Below are 22,659 nucleotides of genomic sequence, written 5' to 3'. Positions count from 1 at the left end.
CACCGCCCGGCTACCTTCTCCCGCCCTCTCCGCTCTGTGCGCACGCGCGGCGGAGAGGGCGGGACTGCGGGTGGGCTTTGGCGCGAAATTCTATCGCGGGGGTGGTAGGAGCTCGCGGCGTGACTGTTGGAGCTGCTGCGCGTGGGGATCGCTGAGGCGCTGTGGTGAGTGGGGCCGCGGGTCCCTGAGGGGGGCGGGCGGCTGGGTTGCTCGTTCTGTGAGAACACTTGGGGGTCTCTGCGCGTTCGACCCCGTCCGGTGCCATCGCCACGCGGGCTGTCTGGCGGCAGGAAAGCACCATGGGTTCGGCGGCTCTGAGGCCAAAAAAGGAAGAGGGAGGGGAGATAAAACGTGCGCGACTGTTTCACCCACCGCATCTGTGGGAGATGGGCGAAAACCAGCGAGGAGAAACGCTCAAACGGCCCTCGGTGTGCGCGGACGTTGTCGGGGAAAAGGGGGCCCTCAGGGCGGCTTTAATCCAGGGGGTTTAACGCGAGCGGTGGGCGGGGGCTGAGGTTGGGAGCTGGGGCTGTGTCTTAACCTGCACCCCTTGGGGGAATCGGCATCTGACGGCCATTCCTGCGGTCTGGAAATCCTGAGTGTTGACCCCTCTTATTTTTAAGCTGTAAGCAACAATTGCTTATTTATGTGCTTTTTCTTTTCCTCAGGAATCATGGACACCCGTCAGCAGAGCAAAATCATTTACTCCTGGTACGGAAAGCCCATGAGCTCAGACAGGAAGCTGAGGACTCTGCAGTACAAGTAAAAAACGTTTATTTCTGTTTTTCTCAGGGAGACGTAAGCAGTGACACTTGCTTTGCCTTTTTGACATCGCTTAGGTTAATTTGGCTCTGAGAATATTACTAAATAGCAGTAGTTTGTATGTGTACCACAAAAAGCGTTGTCATAAAGCTCTTGAAATGTAAATTGTATGTTTGAGCAAAAGCATTTAAGTATGTCTGTGAGTAAGTGTTAACTGCCTATTCAAAATACAAGTGAAGGTTTTTAATTGGAAAGCCTGACTTTAGGCTTTAAGTGGCTTTAAGATGGGCAGGAAGTCAAATTTGATAACAAGTGAATTGTAAAGTATGCTGAACTGTCTGTGTCATTTTTTAGAGGAATTCTTATCAAATCAGAGAGAAGCAAAACAGAAAGATGTATACAGCTTGGTGACTTTGTTCTAATAGAAGGGGAGAACGCAGATCAACCTTTTGTGGCACAACTCCTGGATTTGTATGAAGATGGTAAGATTAAAAAAAAGCTCATGTCCTATGTGAGGAATCTTAAAATGCTTCCTAGATAATTATATCGTGGGGATGTGGTTAGCATTAATGCTCTATTGCAGCTCTGACTTATTACAGAAACTGGACTGCGCTGATCACTGCATCTGTGTGCACGTTTTCCCTAAATATTTGGTGCTGATTTCATCTAAATTGGATAACTAAATGCAGCTGAAAGGTTTTAAAAGGCACAATCTTTTGCTTAGTTGTTTACTTCTAAAAGAAATAGTCCTTGAGGAAGGCAATGTGAGCTCTTGCTTCATTTAGATATTGGAGAATCCCACTGGAGCAGGAGTACTGCAGCCCTGAGACTTGCATGTTGTTAGACACCAAGGATTTCAGTGTAAGATACACAGCTGAATAAATAGGCTCGTCACTTCTGTCTCTTGTAGAACTACTTATTTGTAGGTAGAGGTAGATATGAAAAGATAAGTCATGGCAGGCAAGTGGCACAAAGGCTATGTAGAGTCTGAATGAGAAACTATTCATTAGCTAAGTCTCTTTTCTTTCAACAGCTGTTGTTTCTTTTGATCTGCATTGATAATATTTTGTGGGTTTTCTCATTCAAAACAAAAATATGTGGAATGATGCATATTTGTAACGCACATTTATTGTAACATAACTGAGTATTCTTTTCATGCTGGACTGAAATTTGTCAATCTTTCTTGAAAAGGTTGTCCAAGTCTTTAACAAAGTTGTTAAAGATGTTTGGTTTTGTTTTCATTTGAAGATGAACACCTTGAAGTATGAATAGGAGCATAAAAACTGTATTATGTTCTAAATGTCTTTTAACTCTATCCACGAGGAACCTTCTCATGCCATTTATTCAGACTTTCTTCTCTGGTATTTCACAGGAGGAAATTGTTTTGAATTTCCCAGTGTGTGAGAAGGGAACAAATACGGGAGTTCTTGTGGAACTCCTGGACAAAGAGCCTGCTTGCACGAGTTGTAAGAAATAAGGCTGGCATTTTCTTAACATTTACATAGCTACATACATTTGTAAACTTACTTGTGTGCACACATGACTGACTCCCAGAGTAAAGTAGTTAAGTACTTGTTATGTGACATATCAAAATAACAGGCTCTTAGATCAGGCTTCAGTTTGACTGAACTATACGGACTACTTGAGTAGTAGTTATTTTTTAAAAGATGCACTTTAAATTTAGATTCTCAGTGACATTCCTCAGGATCAGGTGTAGCTAAAGAAGCACCAGGATGTTTAATCTTTCTCTAAATCCAAGCGACTGCTGTAGTGCCCAAAGTTTTCCCTGACTGTCCCACATCTATCAAGTGAGCACGTGGCTGTGGTATCCCTGTGGCTCACCAGAAGAGCGCAATTCCATCAAGTAACCAGCGGCACTGCTTCAGCTGTGGTGCCCTTAATGCGGTACTGCAGTAGTGATGAAAGGGAGTGCTGAGCTTTGATGTAACTAAACGTCACTCTTCTGTTGTAATTACATTGCAGTTGGTACAGAACTGTCTGTATATTTACTTGCCAGAGCTATGAGAGCTGTAACTTCTGCATCATTTGTCAGTTTCTAGTTTTGGCCTTAACTTTGTTTGATCTTGAGCTAATTTATTTCCCTCATTCATCTGGAAAATTTTTCATCCTCTTCTTCTAAATTTATAATTTTTTTCTAAATAAAAAGTTTTTCCCCTGTACTCAGCACTAGTGAGGCCGCACCTCGAGTACTCTGTCCAGTTTTAGGCTCCTCACTGCAAGAAAGACATTGAGGCCCTGGAACGTGTTCAAAGGAGGGCAACAAAGCTGGTGAGGGGTCTGGAACACAGGCCTTATGAGGAGAGGCTGAAGGAGCTGGGAATGTTCAGCCTGGAGAAGAGGAGGCTCAGGGGAGACCTCACTGCTCTCTATAACTTCCTGAAGAGAGGTTGTAGTGAGCTGGGGGTTAGCCTTTTCTCTCGTGTCATTAGTGATAGGACCAGAGGGAATGGTTTCAAGCTACAGCAGGGGAGATTCAAGCTGGACATTAGGAAGTATTACTTTTCAGAAAGGGTGGTCAGGCACTGGAATGGACTGCCCAGGGAGGTGGTGGAGTCGCCGACCCTGGGGGTGTTCAAGGAAAGACTGGATGTTGTGTTGAGGGACATGGTTTAGTGGGAGGTATTGGTAATAGGTGAACAGTTGGACTGGATGATCTTGTAGGTCTTTTCCAACCTTGGTGATTCTATGATTCTATGTGTCTTGTGCAGTATTTTAGTTGAAGTCACCAAAGTCTGGTAAGAACTATTTGTGGTACGAGAGAATTCTTAGTGTTCATTTTCTTTTCATTTGTAGGTGCTCAGCAGAAGCATGCAGTTGTGCAGTGGTTCACTCATATTACAGAGATACCTAAGAATAAGCAGAAACTGCTTAAAAGAAGAATTTCTTCCCAGGAGGTGTTTTTTGATCTAGTTTCTGGCTATGACACTGACATAGCTGTGGAGACTATCATTGAAAGTGTGCTGGTACGTACTGCAGCCTGTCTACACGCAGAAGGAAAAAAGAAACTGAAACAATTTGAAAAACAGAACAGTGCAGCTACTTTACTTCCTCCTGAACTGAACACGTAGTGTGTATTTGATTGCTAATGAAGTTGTGCAGGATGGTTGAAAACTCAGTACTCCTCCTTTCTTCCATCCCCAAATGACTTTGGTTATGGGCAGCCAGCCCATTGAGAGGATTGCATGGAAGGAAGTAATGTGATGGAGGCCTGTCATGGTTTGACAGGGCTTGTAGCGGGGTAACACTGTGCCAACCCTTTTATAGGCTGAACACACTGCCATCTCTAAGGAAGTTCCATGAGTTCCAACCGTAAGATATGTGAATAGAAAACAGTTGAATGCTAAATTAGCAGTATGCATCTGTTGGTATTTTTTTCTCCTTTTTCAGGTAATACCACTACGTATAAAGGATGAACTGCCTACTAGATTAAAAAAGGAGAAAATTTTCTGCGTGAAACAGTCTTGGGATGGGAAATGCTTTAAGGTTTTGTCCCCACACACGTTCTCTAAGCTGAATGAAGCTAACAAGAAAGGAGATGGCATCCCAAACTCTTTCAGCTCTTTTGTTCCTTCGGATATCACTTCCTCCGTGAAAAAAGAGACCAAGAAGGTTGCTTGGAGTGCCTCAAAACCAAAAAATGCTGAGATGGAAATAGAATCAAAACATTCTGCTTCCAAGTCTTCCCTTTCTAAGAAGAGACATTCACTAAGAATAGATAATGGCACCAGAAATCCAACTGCAAGAAAGAAGTTAGATTTGAACAGTATGTATATGTCATATATGTGTGTATTCTGTCCATTTGGTTGTTTTGAATGTAGTATTGTGACTCCATCTTGACCTCAGAATGTCTGCCTTATTTCTCCTTAATTTTCTGGCTAATGGTATGCAAGAAGGTTTACGTTGGCTTGGCTGAATGAACACATTTGGACCATATGCTCAAACTGAAAGCTGAGTAAAGTTAGAAGTGATAGTGCCTGATTTTTCACTTTTCTACTATGTTGTTGTATTCATAGAGGGAATGCATGCTTTCCAGTAATTCAGTTTTCTGTCCACAAAGCTTAATGCTGTTGTGTTTCATTTAAATTGCAGCTCTGAGTCATACCATGTCTTCTGAAAGTACTGACTTCTTTGAAACTTCTAACTCAAACCATCTATGTTAAAGCCTGACAAAAGCTTATTTTGCTTTTAATTCCTAGGTCCCACAAGATCTTTGAAAGGCAAACTCCTGGAACAGGATGTTTTAGAACTTTTAGATGATGTCTATGATTCTCAACTGTTAAAACCAACAGCTATTAAAAGAAAAGTGAAATTCACTGACGTTCTAAGCTCGCCACCAAAAATAACTTGTGCCGATGATAAGCTGAAGTCAGTGTTTGGTACAGCAGAGCACCAGGAGATGTTTGGTGATACACTAAGATTGTCCCCTTATAGGAAGGTTGAAGACTCTAGTGAGAAAGTGAAGAATCTTAATATGGAAGATGATGCTATAGTGTAAGTAATAGTATTTTCATAACTATTTTTATATTTGCATTGAGTTCACTGGCTTAACAGCTGAGCCTGAAGTTTAAAGGCCTTCCTCTCCATCTTTATGAGTGTGATTCAGATAAAAGTAGCTCTGTGTTCTTCACAGCTTAACTGGACATAAGGAGCTGGGTGGTCAGAGCCCTGCGGTGACCCCTCGTTCTCGTAGAACGTGTACACAGGAGACAAGCACTCGCATTGCAGAGCAAATCAGGTGAGCTTTTGCTTTCATGCTATCTTGTTCAAATCGTTTTTGACACCTTGAAGCCTCAAGAGTTTGTAGAGCTTAATAGTAAGGTGCAAATATTGTAGAGTGAGTAAAAACTGTCCTTATATTAAGAAACATTAAGCTGACTTCGTTTAATGCTCTGTCTGTTAAATAGCTACGGAAAATTAATGGCTGAAGTGGAGAATAAGTTGACTTGCTGATTATAGGCACCTTGCAGGAAAAACTGAAAATGTATCAAATGACACTTTAGTGAGCAGTCATATGTAGTTTATTAAAAAAAAATAACCAAAAAACTTCTGTCATTTTTCTGATAGCTTATTAAATATGCTAGAAACAAAGGAAGAAGAGGATTTTCTGTCTAGCTCGGATGGTTCTTACTCCTCAAGTAGTGAGGAAGAAGATAGTGATGTGGGCTGTACACCAGAGAAGAAAACTAAATCAAGCAGAATGTTCAGCACCCCAAAATCTTCAAGGAAGCCTTCAGTTCACACTCCTGCCAAGACTCCAAGGAAAACAGTAAGGTTCCTTATAGCTGCTGACACTTTAAAAAGTTTTTTATTGTTTCTAAGCTTTTTTTTTTTTAATGCTCAATGCCTGTATGAGGAAGTTAAGTATCTGAGCCCCTATGCTTTAGATGAAACATTTGTATGATCTTCAGTATGACTAAATTATGAAAATGTAGTACTTGCTTATCCTCAATGTTACAACAGTGTTGATCAGAAAACTCTCCAGCCTAAATAAAGGACATGTTGGATTAGGCTGAAGCTGACCAGTAACTGCTGAATGTGTTGGGTTGGTTGGTTTGTTTGTTTGTTATGTGGCTGTAATATCTTGGCTTACTTTGAGGAAGGACATGGGAGAGAATTAGGAAGGGAGGAAGAGCATTAGCATGTCCTAAATCTGTAGTTCTTAAGCTGTGGATTCAGGACATCTACTAGTGATACGTAAGTGAAAGTCTTATGTGAATCATTGGGCAGCTTAAGAAAAGAAGAGTCTCTAGGGGATAATTAGTTGTTTTTTTTTTTTTTTTTTTAAGATGATTTGAGGAAACCGTTTGAAACACCTGAATGGTGCTGCGTTTCTCAACCACTATTCTCAAGAAAAAAAATAAGCTCCATGCTGGTTCAGAGGAAGGCAAGAGATAATGAAATGATGGATTTGTTTCTACATGGGGAAACTATTGAAAGCAGTACATGAATTGTGAATCTTAAAATGAGACAATGTGGGAGGAGGTAGGGTAGGTGTGTGAAGTCACAAGTGGCCGAAGAGTGGAGCAGAAACTGTTTTTCTCTCCCAGTATAATCTACAGGCTCTCAAATAAACCTGGTAGGAATTATGATTAAACTGAAAGCAATTAGTCAATTTATTCAATGAGTAGTTAGACTTGTGCAGTTCTTGGGCAAACAGTATTTTTACTGTACAAATATTATGTGGGTTCAGTGAATGACTTAAGTACCCAAGAATGATCCACTGAGAGTTACTAAAGAAAGAGGATACAGCAAGTTAATTTAACTCCTCTGAAGTGAAAATACTTAAGGCTGTTCTTGCCCTGTTCTTTCTGTTCTCTAAGCATCCATTTATGGCCAGCATTTTTCCTTTTATTGTGCACTGCACACTGAGACACATTAGTTCTGCTGTTTCTGAATAATCTTTGGTCAATGCAATCTTCATATATTGCAGAAAGCTGTAAGTTCAGCACTGTGCTGATGGCTACCAGCACAAAAGGAATGCTGTGCAGTGTTTATGGCCATGCTAAAGACAGTGTGGCCAGCAGTTTCTCATAGTGCCACAGCCACTGGGCTTGGGATGGGGATCCTTGTGAAGTGTAACACGGAAATCCTAGCACAACTAGAGCTTGTGAGCACAATGAGGAAGAATATATAAGATACTGTGTGGCTTTTTTGTTTGGTCAATGAAATACAGATCAATAGTTTCTAGTTGTTTGCTGTTTCTTGAGAACCAGATCGCTTTGGAACACAGAGTTACAGAATATGTGCCTCCTTTCATCTTGTACTTCGTCATCTCCAGGAAGTTATGTGTAATTAATGTTTTGGAGACCTATATGAACGATCTGTTTCTGGTAGACATTCCTGTACGTAGCAAATCTGAGGTCGTAACTTTTTCTTCTCAGCCCTTACTAGGAACACCCAGGACCCCTCGGAATGCAACTCCTGAGATTCCCAGGCGCAGCCATGCAGCACAGAAACCAACCAGTGTACTGGAAGAAGCCAGATTAAGGTAATGTTCACTGAAAGCACGGAATACTAAAATAGGGTAATGTCACCTTTACCAGATTGAATAAATTCAGTGAAAATGGGTAATATTTTGACTTCAGAGGAACACTAATGAACTGACAGTAAATACTATAATTACAGGTGGTTATAGTACTACTTCTACAATTGCAAGTTATTGTAACTAGTTCTTAGTGCTAAATTCTTCAGTTAGGTATCTGTCTTTATTCTAACACTCAAAAAAAAAAAAAAAAAAAGCAAAGATCCTCTCTTGTAGATTATAATGGTACAATGAGTACCATTCTACAAGCTATCACCTCTTCTTATCTATACCTCATTTAATGCTATTTGATGATGATTGTTCAGCCATCTTAAAGCTCAAAAGCTTAAAACCTCTAGAGAGACTAGACTTTATTTGGATACTTGACATTGGTGTTCAAACCAAAAGTATCTAAGATTTTAAAGTCTGCTGTGAAGGGAAGAGGTGGGAGGGGCTTGCTATTTGTTTTGCCCCTTAAGGCCCTTCAGGTAGATCAGTGAAAATGCAACTCTTTGGCCTTCAGTTTGTCTTACTCTTTTGGTTTTTTTTTTTTTTAATCAAAAGGCTGCATGTTTCTGCTGTCCCAGAGTCTTTGCCCTGTCGTGAGGAAGAATTCCAGGATATCTATAACTTTGTGGAAAGCAAACTTATTGATGGAACAGGAGGGTGAGTTCATTGGTGAGGCTGTGTAACTGAGATCACTGTCAACGGTTTACGGGCTGGTTCGGCCCGGTTCCGTGACTAGAAGGGCGGAGGGATCCGCGGATCCGCGCCCCCAGGAAAAAAAAGAAAATAAGGGACCCCGAAATAATTGAAAACAGTGGCAACAATCTGAGGTAAAACAAAGTAATTTACTAAATATGGTATCAACAGAATTTTATAAGGAGAGAGAATGTGAAATTGATAGTGGATCGGCCTTACCACAACGCTGAGATGAGAAGCGCAGGCAGAGAAGCGCAGGCGAGAAGCGCAGGCAGAGAAGCGCAAGCGAAGCAGCGCAGGCAGAGAAGCGCAAGCGAAGCAGCGCAGGCAGAGAAGAGAGCATCAGGTGACCTTGCCGGGAGTTATATCTCCTCGCTGACCGCAAAGCCCCCTGGGGAAACGTAGCTGCTCTTCTCCGCTGGACAGGCACCCGGAACTTGAGCATCAGCAGTCAAACCCCCAGTACATTGCATGATGTTATGATGTGGAATACCGATAATGAAAAATCATGAAACCATGACATTCCACCCCTTATTCCACATCACTACATCATGCTTAATATAGACAAACAAAATATAAACACACGCACTAGGAATTACTGACTGCACTCCCTCAACATCAAGTTCCCTTGCGGTACACATTGAACATCCCCGTTTTCCTGCATCACCCACCAAGTGGACCCAGGTCCCTGGGCAAAAACAGTTCCACGAAGAGGTTTGTCCTTCTCAGAGGCTGGAATAACCCAAACTGCCTTTCCCAACATATTCTTTACATGTACAACAGGGACTTTATCTCCCTCTACGGTATGTAGGGAGCTGGACTGGGTTGGACCACCACGATTGATAGATCCTCTGGTATTGACTAACCAGGTGGCTTCTGCCAAATGCTTCTCCCAGTGCTTAAATGTACCGCCTCCCATTGCTTTCAGCATAGTTTTTAACAACCCATTGTATCGTTCAATCTTACCTGAGGCCGGTGCATGGTAGGGAATATGGTAAATCCACTCAATACCATGACCTTTAGCCCAGGTACCTACAAGAGAATTTTTAAAATGAGTCCCATTATCTGACTCAATTCTTTCTGGGGTACCATGTCGCCACAGGACTTGTGTCTCAAGACCTAGTATGGTATTTCGGGCGGTAGCGTGGGGTACTGCATAGGTTTCAAGCCACCCAGTTGTTGCCTCCACCATGGTGAGCACATAACGCTTACCATTACGAGATCGTGGCAAGGTGATATAATCAACCTGCCATGCCTCCCCATATTTGTACTTTTGCCATCGCCCTTCCTCCCAGAGAGGTTTCATTCTCTTGGCTTGTTTAATTGTGGCACACGTGTCACAGTCGTGAATGATTTGCGCAATAGCATCCATAGTTAAATCCACCCCTCGGTCTCTAGCCCACTTATATGTCGCATCTCTCCCTTGATGGCCTGAGGTCTCATGGGCCCATCGGGCTAGAAATAATTCACCCTTGTTCTGCCAGTCCAGATCTATTTGGGCCACCTCAATTCTGGCAGCTCTGTCTACCTGATGGTTATTTTGCTGCTCTTCAGTAGCCCTATTCTTGGGCACATGGGCATCTACGTGACGCACCTTTATAACCATATTCTTTATTCGGGCAGCAATATCTTTCCACAGGTCAGCAGCCCAAATAGGTTTACCCTTTCTTTGCCAGTTGTTTTGCTCCCACTGCTGTAACCACCCCCATAGAGCATTTGCCACCATCCACGAGTCAGTGTAAACATAAAGCATTGGCCACCTCTCCCGTTCAGCAACATCCAAGGCCAGTTGGACAGCCTTTACCTCTGCAAATTGGCTCGATTCTCCTTTTCCTTCAGTGGCCTCTGCAACTTGTCGTGTGGGGCTCCACACAGCGGCTTTCCATCTGCGGTGTTTCCCCACAATACAACACGATCCATCTGTGAATAGGGCATATGTCTTCTCATTTTCGGGTAGTTCATTATATGGTGGGGCCTCTTTAGCACGTGATATCTCTTCTGCTGGCGGTGTTCCAAACTTTTTGCCTTCAGGCCAGTCCATGATCACCTCTAGGATTCCTGGACGGTTGAGATTCCCCATCCGCGCTCGCTGCGTAATCAGCGCAATCCACTTACTCCAAGTGGCATCAGTAGCATGATGGGTGGAGGGACCCTTTCCCTTGAACATCCAGTTCAGCACTGGCAGCCGAGGTGCCAGAAGGAGCTGTGTTTCTGTACCGATTACTTCGGAAGCAGCCCGAACCCCCTCATACGCGGCTAAGATCTCCTTCTCAGTTGGAGTGTAGCACTCTTCAGACCCTCTGTACGCCCGACTCCAGAATCCCAGGGGTCGGCCTCGGGTCTCTCCTGAGGCTCTTTGCCACAAACTCCAAGTGGGACCTTTCTCTCCAGCAGCAGTGTAGAGGATGTTCTTCGCATCCTGTTCCATCCGTACTGGCCCCAGGGCCACGGCACGGGCTATCTCTTGTTTAATCTGCTCAAAAGCCTGCTGCTGCTCAGGACCCCACATAAAATCATTCTTCTTCCGTGTCACCTGATAAAGGGGGCTTACAATGAGGCTGTAGTTTGGAACATGCATTCTCCAAAAACCCACTACACCCAGGAACGATTGTGTCTCTTTCTTATTAGTGGGTGGAGACATGGCACTGATTTTGTTGATCACATCTGTTGGGATGTGACGACGGCCATCTTGCCACTTTATACCTAGGAACTGAATTTCCTGGGCAGGCCCTTTCACTTTGCTTCGCTTAATAGCGAAACCAGCACGCAGAAGGATCTGGATTATTTGCTCTCCTTTCTCAAAAACTTCCTTTGCTGTGTTGCCCCACACGATGATGTCATCAATATACTGTAAGTGCTCAGGAGCACCTCCCTGTTCCAGTGCAGCTTGGATCAACCCATGGCAAATGGTTGGGCTATGTTTCCACCCCTGGGGCAAACGATTCCAGGTATACTGAATGCCCCTCCAGGTGAAAGCAAACTGTGGCCTAGATTCTTTGGTCAAAGGAATGGAGAAAAAGGCGTTAGCAATATCAATGGTGGCGTACCATTTGGCTGCCTTTGACTCCAATTCATATTGGAGTTCTAACATATCTGGCACAGCAGCACTCAATGGGGGTGTGACTTCATTCAGGCCACGGTAGTCCACCGTCAGCCTCCATTCTCCACTGGCTTTACGCACTGGCCATATGGGGCTGTTAAAAGGTGAGTGAGTCTTGCTAATCACTCCCTGATTCTCTAGTTGGTGAATCAGCTTCTGAATGGGGAGCAAGGAATCCCTGTTGGTGCGGTACTGCCGTCTGTGCACCGTTTTTGTGGCAATCGGTACTTGTTGCTCTTTCACTCGTAGCAACCCCACGGCAGATGGATCTTCTGACAGGCCAGGCAAAATAGACAACTGCTTAACACCTTCTGTGTCTACAGCAGCTATTCCAAAGGCCCATCGATACCCTTTGGGATCCTTAAAATATCCCCTTCTGAGGTAATCAATACCAAGTATGCATGGAGCCCCTGGGCCAGTCACAATAGGGTGTTTTTGCCAGTCTTTACCAGTGAGGCTGATTTCGGCCTCCAACATAGTCAGCTCTTGGGAACCTCCAGTCACCCCATGAATATAAATTGATTTTGTCCCTTGGTGACTCGAGGGCATTAGAGTGCACTGTGCACCAGTATCCACCAGGGCCTTATATTTTCGTGATTCTGATGTGCCAGGCCATCTAATCCACACAGTCCAATAAACTCTATTATCCCTTTCCCCCCCTGGCTGGGGGCAGGGCCCCTCTATTTGTTACCTTCACTGTCTGCAGCAACTGGAGCAATCACCTTTTTAGAGAAGTTCACCTTGGTGGTTGATTTGTCTTGTAACTCTCTTACCCGTGCTTGAAGTACAGGAGTAGGTTGTTTATGCCACTCCTTCATATCTTCTCCATGGTCACGTAGGTAATGCCACAAGGCAAAACGTGATGTGGTCTTACTGTTGTCACTTGCTCGAGCAGGAGAACGTCTTCTTTTGATAGCTGAGACATTAGATGCCACCGGCTGGGAGGAAATCAAGTTGATCAGCCCCTCCAATAGGCTGTTTTGGGGATTCTGGTCCCCATTTGATGTATCCGTTACCTCTATGGATTTATCAGCTTCAGGCACGGTTGATAGTTTGTCTATTATATCTTCTTGTTTGGTTTCCATTCTGTCCAGCTTTTCAGCTACCTTTGTAATGGCTGAAACACAAGCTCGCAGAGGGCTTAAATGTAACTCAAAGTCTTGAAGTTTATTAACCAATTCACTTATAAGGGGTCTTCTTTCCCCTCTGCCATACATTGCTGCAAATGTGCTGGCGTACCTTTCTGGTGCGGTCTTTGTGAATGTACGCCACATGTTTGGTGTACACCTGACTCTCTCGGGATCATGCTCTTGGTCTGGCTCGTCAGGAATGAAATCGGGGCTATGTAGCATTTCCACCACAGCATATTCTCTTAAATAACAGATGCCTTCTTCCATATCAGCCCATTTCTTTTTCTCAGGCATCAGATCATCTTTGAAGGGGTATCTTTCTTTTACAGCTAACAACATCCGCTTCCAGAGGGTAAAGGCCTGGTTCTGGCATGTACTAATACCTCTGTCAATGGCTGAGTCCCTAGCAACGCCACCCAGTTGGCGAGCTTCTCTACTATCCAGCCACACACTGTTGGCCCCATTGTCCCAACATCGAAGTAACCAAGTGGCAATAGGCTCATTTGGGTGACGTGAAAAGTCTTTTCTCAGACTTCGAATTTCATTCATTTTCAGAGATCGATCAACAATGGTAACGATATCTTGCTCACCTCTTACTCTTTCGGGACTTCTTGTTGCCCTCATTGGCGCCGGTGACCGTGGTCTTACTGAGGGCCCCTCCCCTGGACTTAGGGGTGCTTCTTGTGGATCTTGGAGCCACTCCTCTGGACCTCTCTCCTCTTCTTTCTTCTCTTCTAACTGAGTCGAGATTCGTTTCATTTTCCGTCCTCTTACAGGGGCAAGTGACATCAATTGTGGTGCTTCCTGTAGTTGATCAGGTTGGTCAGTTCCAATGCTCTCATCCTCCAGTTCAGCTCGGAGCCTGTCTCGTTCGATTATGAGAGTATCTAGCTCAGATTGGAGGGTGTCTTGTTGAGATTGAAGACTGTTGAGTTTGGATTGCAGGGAGTCTCTCTCAATTCGGAGGGCATCTCTCTCATATTGGAGGCTGTTTCTCTCGACCAGGAGACTCTCTCGCTCATTTTGCACTGTTTCCCTGAGACTCTCCTTTTCAATTTCACAAACTCTCTCCCTCTCCAGGATAGTATTGAATAAGGCCCGGTAAGCATTAGCCAGGCCCCAAACAATTTGGGCCTCCTCAGATCTTCCTGAGCCACGACATTCCTGTCTCAAATATCTGTTTAAATTTTCAGGGTCTTTCAGGTGTTCTGGAGTAAAGTTCCATGACACCGAAGATTTCCATCTCTCTAAAGTCTCACCCAGGCCTCTCCACATTCCCTGCCACTCAGTATTTACTGGTTTTGGGGCAGACTTCCTCAAAATATAATAAATACTAATAATAAGTGAAATGGTGAGCAGTACATTCACGGAGATTAATAACGTGATCAGGTGAGCATTGAAAATCCACATAAAGAATTCAAAGGAGAGGCTGGAAACCTGCTTAAAAATCCCCAACCCTGTAAAATTAGCAGCTCCCTCTGGAATGGTATGCCACATAATATGCAGATGCCACATAGTTATTTCCATCCATGTTTTCAATTGGCTATATATACCTATTGCTCCATAGAGCAAAGTGGTGAACTTAATTAAGGCCCAGTATGTTTTTAGCATTAAGAAAGAAGAGACAGTGGCATGCAGCCCCTTAAAAGGCAGTTTCAGTAGAGAAAGCATTTTTTTCTCTTTTTTTTTCTTTTACAGAAACAAGATAGCAAGGCTCAAAGTTTACAAATATCCTAGAGTATTGGCCGTCCGCCTGGACTTTTCAAGGTCACGCTTTCAGACAGTACTGGTGAAACAGATAAACTTTCCCAATGAAGCTGTCTGAGAGCGGAGAGAGAGATTTGTTCAAAAAGCTAAAAAGCAACTGTTGCCCGCATTCTCCACCAAGAATGTCAACGGTTTACGGGCTGGTTCGGCCCGGTTCCGTGACTAGAAGGGCGGAGGGATCCGCGGATCCGCGCCCCCAGGAAAAAAAAGAAAATAAGGGACCCCGAAATAATTGAAAACAGTGGCAACAATCTGAGGTAAAACAAAGTAATTTACTAAATATGGTATCAACAGAATTTTATAAGGAGAGAGAATGTGAAATTGATAGTGGATCGGCCTTACCACAACGCTGAGATGAGAAGCGCAGGCAGAGAAGCGCAGGCGAGAAGCGCAGGCAGAGAAGCGCAAGCGAAGCAGCGCAGGCAGAGAAGCGCAAGCGAAGCAGCGCAGGCAGAGAAGAGAGCATCAGGTGACCTTGCCGGGAGTTATATCTCCTCGCTGACCGCAAAGCCCCCTGGGGAAACGTAGCTGCTCTTCTCCGCTGGACAGGCACCCGGAACTTGAGCATCAGCAGTCAAACCCCCAGTACATTGCATGATGTTATGATGTGGAATACCGATAATGAAAAATCATGAAACCATGACAATCACACATACCTATGGTGCAGTGTCAGTCAATCAAGGCTGCTTTTATTTAAAATGCTATCCTTGTTTACTGAAGTAAAGATCCTACTTGAATTTTCCAGCATGTTTTTTTTTCCTTGAGAGCTGTTGTGCATGTAAATAATATGAATTCCTTTATTGCACAAATTCAAATTTAAGACAGAAATGCCTAATCAATTTTAGATGTCTCAAAAAATATTTTTAACAAAGCAAAATTAGAATTTCTAAAGTGTTTTAGATTGTTAGTTACTTTAATAATTAAAAAAAAAAAAAAAAGAAACCTTATTCTAATATGTGACATCCTAATTTGCAATAAAATAACTGAATGTAGGGAATTACCTGAAGGGACAGAGAGGGAAGGGTATTCAAGGCAGCATCAGAGCCCAGGAACTCCAATTTCTTGATACTAAGAGTGTAACTCTTTTGCGGAGGCTGCTAAAAAGATGTTTTATTTTGTAGGTGCATGTATATTTCTGGAGTGCCTGGAACAGGTAAAACTGCAACTGTTCATGAAGTGATTCGCTGTCTTCAGCGAGCTACAGAAGATGATGACCTACCATCATTCCAGTTCATAGAGATCAATGGCATGAAGCTTACTGATCCTCACCAAGCTTATGTGCAGATTCTAGAGGTGAGAAAAGCTTCCTCAGCTGCTCTCCTTTGAAAGAAGAGGAAATTCAGATCCTCGGTGTTTTATGGGGTTCAAGGCAACTAACAATCAATACTTCTGAAAGATAAAACTTACAAAGGGTTAAATTGCCTATTTCCAGAGTTTTGGTGTGATTAACCTGCAGTATAATTTAATTCTTGTCCAGTTACTAACAGGTCAGAAGGTGACAGCAACTCATGCTGCAGTGCTGTTGGCAAAACTGTTCTGCACACCTGGACCAAAGAGGAAGACCACGGTGCTGGTAGTGGATGAGGTGAGACAAGGAATCCTTCATTCTCTATACTAAATCTTACCTAAAGTATCATTTAAAAAAAAAAAAAAAAAGGTTTTTAGAGAATTGAAAAACAGTTTGTGTTTAGAGTTATATGTGATCTAAAGGAAAAGACTTTGGAATGAGGGCACTCAAATAGTTCCTCTTAGTCTCATTAGGAAACTGAATGTAAATAGATGCGTCTCCTGAATTCTTCGTTTTCATGTTGGTTTTTATGTTTTATGGCATAATGATGTTGGCTCCTAAATAGCATGGAATTGAACATGTTCAGAGTATGTATTTTATGTGGAAGCTGCATCTTTTTGTGGAGAGAAAATTCACAATAAAAAATCTAGTTTTGAAACTTTGGATATACTATGTTCAGTAATCACTTTTTTTTTTTTTGCTATAAGATGATTCAGATCTTTGCATGGTTAGGTATTTTAATTTTGTTGGATGTAATATATCACACTAGTGTTTGAAATTGCAGCTTAAGTTTGTGATGAATACTTCTCAGAGAGATTAGAGCTCTAATGCAAAAAATGCAGTACTATTAATAGATTAGCAAAGGAAATGCAGCAGAGACACCTTCTTCAGTATTATGTAAGAACTTTTTGTGGCAGAACTAACTCTAAACCTCACTGTAAGTTGTATTGTTACAACACATTCTTTTTCAGTCACATTCTTGTCTTTTTCTTCAGCTTGATCTTCTGTGGACCCGAAAGCAGAATGTGATGTACAACTTATTTGACTGGCCGACTCAAAAGCACTCCAAGTTAATCATCCTGGCCATTGCTAACACCATGGACTTGCCAGAGAGAATAATGATGAACAGAGTGTCTAGCAGGCTGGTATGTCTTCTAACAATTAGGTTGCTAAGCTTTGGATTAAAAAAAAAAAAAAAACAACCCAAAACTGATTGAGTGCTGCAATCAAAAGTAATCTGGGAGGGAAGGGTAGGGTGGGTTACATCAGAAGTTAAATAATTATAAACAATTATAATTCCCTCTTGTCTCCAGAGGGCAGATGATCATATAAATCTTAGCAAAATAAGTATAGGAGTCAGCTAACTAGTCAGATGTTATGCTACATAAGAACACTCTGTTCTTATAAGAATGAATTAAGAAAAAGAATGCAGATGTCTTTTTAAACATATTAAGTTTTGTATAATTTAATTCTGTGCATCATGGTGAAGCTGCTTATTCCAGAGTTCAGAGAAATTTCCTTCTGTTTTCCCTTGCTATTTCCCCTTTTCTGGCACAGATTACTTGTCTCTGTTTGCTCTAATCAGATGGTGGATTTTATTTGCTCAATACCTTTGGTCAGGAAATTGGATGTACTCTGTACATGTGTTTAATACATTGTCCTAGGTCTTTGATTCAATGCTTCCATAAGAAGTGATTTGCAAAAACTGCTCTGCCTTCATCCTTCTGTGACTCAAAAATAGAACCTGCAGATTAGCTGAAGCTCTGAGAATCCATGTAGTCAAGGGAGAGGAATTCATAAGGGATGAAAAGCTTTGCCTCCTGTAGGATGTGAAAGGCAGTACATCATATATAAATCATAGACTTGTCTTCTCATCTGAAATCAGTTGTTACTAGCTTGAGCCAAAGGTGGATTTGTAGTTCTTTGCTGGTTGTTGACTTGCAGGCCTAATGTCAAGTCAACAGTATGACTGTATACATACACATAGATATACTAAAGAAGAGATGGATAGTTTTGGAAGGTTCTGATGTTACTGTACTTAAAAATCAGTGTAAACAGTTGTAATCAAAAGATTCTTTTATTGGTGGCTCTAGTTTTGTAAGAGAACTTGAATTCTAATAGCATGCACCACTAACTCTGCCCTTCTGGGGTAGTGATCTGCTCTCCATGTTTCATTTGTGGATGTGCATGCTTATTTCACAAATGCAAAGCAGAAAAAAAAAGATCAAAGCTTATCAAAGGTTGGATTAAACAGATTGCTCCAACCAGAGAAGTTACAACTACTAACAATGCAGGCTATGCTTGAATAGTTTAAGTACTGCAAGCACTTCTCACTGTATTTCATTGTTTACTATAGGGTCTCACCAGAATGTCCTTTCAGCCTTATACCTACAAACAGCTACAGCAAATTATTTCATCTAGACTGAACAGTGTGAAGGCATTTGAGGAGGATGCAATTCAGCTAGTTTCCAGAAAGGTAAATACAGTACAAATATTATCCTGTGTTGAGCTAGGTAAAAATTATGGGGACATGGGAGACTTCTGTAACAGTAATCTCAGTTCTGTGGGTACACATCCTGCAGTGGGGACAAAGTGAGGCACTAGTAGTGGATCATGCACTGTTCTTTCTTTGAAGTATACATGGCATTTTTACAGGAAACATGCTAAAGCAGTGTCCCTATTTTTTCCACCTGCTTTGAGAAGGTTGCTTAATGATACAATGTCAGCTTTCTACACTTTTGGCATAATGAATCATTGGATGGATCTTGGGGGAGGGGGGAAGTCTAGTATGCCACTAGCAGTGGAAATATCCATATTCATTTTGTCTTTCTCCAGATTTTTAAGGCCTCAGTGTAACCTATTCTATTTCCAGTCTGTATGCTCTGTAGTACAAAAAACAAATAATGCCTTGGGATCAGTAGCTTCTCAAATTAAGATGTATGCATGGTCTAATGAAAACTTCATTAAAATTGTAAGCTGCAAGTGGGTTTTAAGAGGTATTTCAGAAATTTTGTAAACCTAAAGTTCTTCAGACACTTGCAAGTGTAAATTCATTATCTCAAGCAGTTGTGAACTCTTAAAAATAATATTACTTTGTGTATGAAAAACAGAATTTTTGCTTTTTTTTTTTTTTGCTCAGAAACTTGAAATGTTTCTGAGAAGTTTTGGATTAAACTGTTCATGCTGAATTTCCTAGATTATTTTTTTTTTTAACCTTCTGTGGTTTTAGAAGAAAAGTTCAGTCTCAAATGAGTGAATGCTAGATCAAGGTGGGTGCAGGGGAGTTGCTTTTGATCAATAAGATCAAAATTTTGACCAGTATTTCAAATCTGGATTTGCATAACATAGTCCACCTGTTGTTTGTTTGTTTTCTGGCCTATTGATTCTACAAGCTGAGATAAGTGTTTAGCAAGAAAATATTTCTACAAACCTGTCATGTTTACTTTCAGGTAGCAGCGCTGTCTGGGGATGCAAGGCGTTGCCTTGATATCTGCAGAAGGGCTGCTGAGATCTGTGAGTTTTCTGGCCAAAAGAGTTCTCATGAGATAGTCAGGATGACCCACATAACACAAGCCATAGATGAAATGTTCTCATCACCATATATAAAGGCAATCAGGTAAAAACATTTCTCGGGCATTTATTTGTTTTTGTGTCATTTTCACTGTGCTATTTTTCAAAAATCTTCAGTCTACTCTTACACTCTTCCTAGAGTGCATGTGATGCATTGTTTTGTTGAAACATGATTTTAAAAAACAACAATCTCACAGCACAGAAGAGAGATACAAAATAGAAATGAAAGATGGGACAACAAGGTACAGAAATTTCTTGTTATGTTTCCATACTAGCCTTTCCCTCAAAGATTTTGAGATGTTATGATCGTCCCTGTTTACTGTATTTTGTGTCTGAAAAATGTTAATTTGTTAATTTATAAATGTAAAGTGATTATAACACATTGCAAAGCATGTATGGAGTTTAATATGGATTCTGCCATTTTCAGCTTGGGTTCAGAATTATTAAAGGAGGTACAGACTTGTTCTGCCAGCACAGTACACTCACAGTATTATGGCATTACACAATTCTGTAATTCATAGAGATTTACCATGTTAATTTTTGATCTCGTGTCATTCCTCACATGAATGCTTGTAAGAAACAAGGATCTGTACAATTAGCAAACTGTGTGGCACTTTAACTGATCCACTAAGCTTTATATTCTGCATGGAATCAAATGTCTTGTTCAGATAGATAGTGAAAGGAGTGGGATGCAGTGCTCTGTATTGTCAGGGTTGCAGGTTGTAATATGGGCTGTTTGACAAGGTGTCTTGCATATTTCTGCTGTCAGGTAGGAAAACACTGCATTTAAGTGTTGCTAGCAGATGATTTTCCTCCCAGATTTCTTCCTAAGGACTCACAAGTTCTGAATTTTGCAGACTAATTCTTGCCCATCTTGTTTTGATATTCAGGAATGCCTCATTGCACGAACAAATCTTTTTTAAAGCAATTTTAGCAGAGTTTCGCAGGGCGGGAGTTGAGGAGGCAACAATTCAACAGGTATGTTAATGTTTTGTGGTACTTTCATTTAAATGCACTGTAAAAACTCTCAGGCAAAACTATAAATGTTTAAATGTTTGGGATTTATATTCCTAGAACCTGGTGGAAAACAATATGATAATAATTGGGTCCCAGTGGTAGACTGGGACATGGCTGTCCAGCCCAGGTGTGAAACATAATTGGTGCTATCACTTGTAATTAGAAACACCTGCACCTATATTAGCATTACCAGTGGTTTGGTTCACACAAGGAATTTTTTTTTCTCTGCATCTGAAAATAGCTTCACCCAATGTGTTTAATAACAAGAAATAAAACAACCTGGAAATACTGGGTAACACAGTTCAAGGATGAAAACTGAAAGCTAATTCCAATTTCTGTATCATCCTCTTTCATATTAGAGACAAATATCACCAGTAGTGGATTCCTAAAATACACCAGCAGAGCCACGTAGAGAGTCCATTTTGTGCTTGGAAGCTAAATGCTAATACTTACAAATATTTAAAACAATATATTTTTATATAAAATGACTTGCTAACTAAATTTGGTTCTACAGGTAAGAATTTTAATTTTCTATTACAGCTTCCTGAATATCTGTCAGTTGACTGGATAGGTACAGTGGGCAATCTGCTCTTGAACATCCAAGAATATCTTGTTAAGCTGATCTCTTACACTTCTTCCTCCTAGTTTTTCCTCTAAGAACAAAAAGGTTTCTTTTGCTTTTCCTGAAGTAGAAAATCAGAAAATCCCAACCAATGTTGTCTTAATCTGCATGATTTGTGACACTTGTGTTTTCTTGTGCCTAAAGGTGTAATCTGCCTTTCTAAGCTGTGTTTGTTGATGTTTGCAGTCAGCAACACTGATGCTTACTGGTCACTTGTCCTGCATGTAGCTTCTGAGATGGGTGATGAGCTGTACATCAGCTCTTGGGCTGCTCGATCACCTTCATTCCACATAGTCCAGGGAAGGTGTGGTAACAAATGATCGAGTGAAATTGCGGACAGACTAGGTTGCGGAAGACTTTGCTTTGGGGCTATATCAAAATAAAGGATAGTGGATTATGACAGAAGCTCCAAGTGTTTGGTGCTACGACAGCAAGATGTGTGCATTTCAACTGAATAGGCTGAAAATAGTTCTTCCTTCCCAGAAAAAATGGAAATACTACTTTTCTGAAAGAATGGTCAAGCACTGAAACAGGCTGCCCAGGGAGGTGGTGGAGTCGCTGGCCCTGGAGGTGTTCAAGGAATGGTTGGATTTTGTGTTGAGGGACGTGGTTTAGTGAGAACTATTGGTGATGGGTGAACAGTTGGACTGGATGATCTTGTAGGTCTTTTCCAACCTTGGTGATTCTGTGATTCAGAGATGAGGAGGGAAGGAAATTTCCCTTTTTTGTCACCTTGGCCTATGGATTGCAGCAGGAGGTCAAAACTTTGAGTTAAATCTTTTTTTTTATATCTTTTTTTTCTTCAACAGGTCTATCATCAACACATATCACTGTGCAGAATGGAGGGCATGCAGAGCCCAACAGTGTCAGACATCTTGGCCATTTGTGCCAGGCTTGGTGCCTGCAGGCTGCTGCTGCTGGAGTCCAGCAGTAAATACCTTCACATGCGTGTGCGCCTCAACATCAGCCAGGATGATGTCATGTATGCACTCAAGGATGACTAAGGCAATAGAGATTTTATTTTTATATATGTACAAATATTTTAAAGATGGTCTATTTTATTTTTTTTAAGTACTGATAAAATAGTAGGTTGTATTTTTAAATATTTTTGTGTGGTGTATCAAAGCACTTTGTACAATAAAGAACTCCCTTTGGAGCATTTTAAATACTTGAAACGAAACAATCTGCTTCAAAAGCACTGTTGGTAAGCAGTCCCCTTCCAGCTGAGGTGTGTGAGCTGGAATTGATTACTGGCATCAGTGCTTCTCAGCTTATCCCTGTGGAGCTGCTTTTGTTGTGACCAGCCCTGTCGTTGTGGCATTAGTTTTCCTTTTTTTTTTTTTTTTTTTTTGTTGAGTACAAAAGATGTGTTTGAGGTATCCTTAAACCTTTGTTGTTTGTGTCTCGAAAGTGAACTTTACATCTGTTGAAGGATTCTTTGCAACCATGGAGCTATGTGTGTGACTGACGGCTTTTGTTACTTTTAATCAACTTTGTGTATGCTTGGTGTTGAGAATTGCTTTAAAGAAATAACCTCCGCCTGAAACCTGCCTTCAACCTGACTGCTCCCAGACCTGTATCCAAGGGTTGGAGATGGGGCGGTTTGAGAACTGCGTTCGTGTTGTGTGAATAAAACGTGCCCGTGGCTTAAGCTGCAAC

General features: G+C 41.7%; 1 protein-coding gene across 1 annotated transcript; it reads left to right on the top strand.

Moving 5' to 3' along the window:
* Nucleotides 1–8: 8 nt before the first annotated feature.
* ORC1 (origin recognition complex subunit 1) lies at nt 9–22,653 on the top strand. Its single transcript, XM_085231373.1, has 17 exons — nt 9–164; nt 669–762; nt 1,117–1,244; nt 3,577–3,746; nt 4,171–4,546; nt 4,980–5,274; nt 5,414–5,518; nt 5,848–6,049; nt 7,665–7,771; nt 8,369–8,470; nt 15,625–15,796; nt 15,981–16,088; nt 16,787–16,936; nt 18,148–18,267; nt 19,241–19,407; nt 20,252–20,339; nt 21,810–22,653. The coding sequence occupies exons 2-17, from the start codon at nt 674–676 to the stop codon at nt 22,002–22,004; spliced, it is 2,574 nt and encodes an 857-aa protein (XP_085087499.1). The 5' UTR covers nt 9–164; nt 669–673; the 3' UTR covers nt 22,005–22,653.
* Nucleotides 22,654–22,659: the final 6 nt, after the last annotated feature.

The sequence above is a fragment of the Meleagris gallopavo genome, chromosome 10, assembly GCF_905368555.1.
Source record: "Meleagris gallopavo chromosome 10, MGAL_WU_HG_1.1, whole genome shotgun sequence".
Lineage (NCBI taxonomy): Eukaryota > Metazoa > Chordata > Aves > Galliformes > Phasianidae > Meleagris > Meleagris gallopavo.
This window is presented reverse-complemented; position numbering and strand designations above follow the sequence as displayed.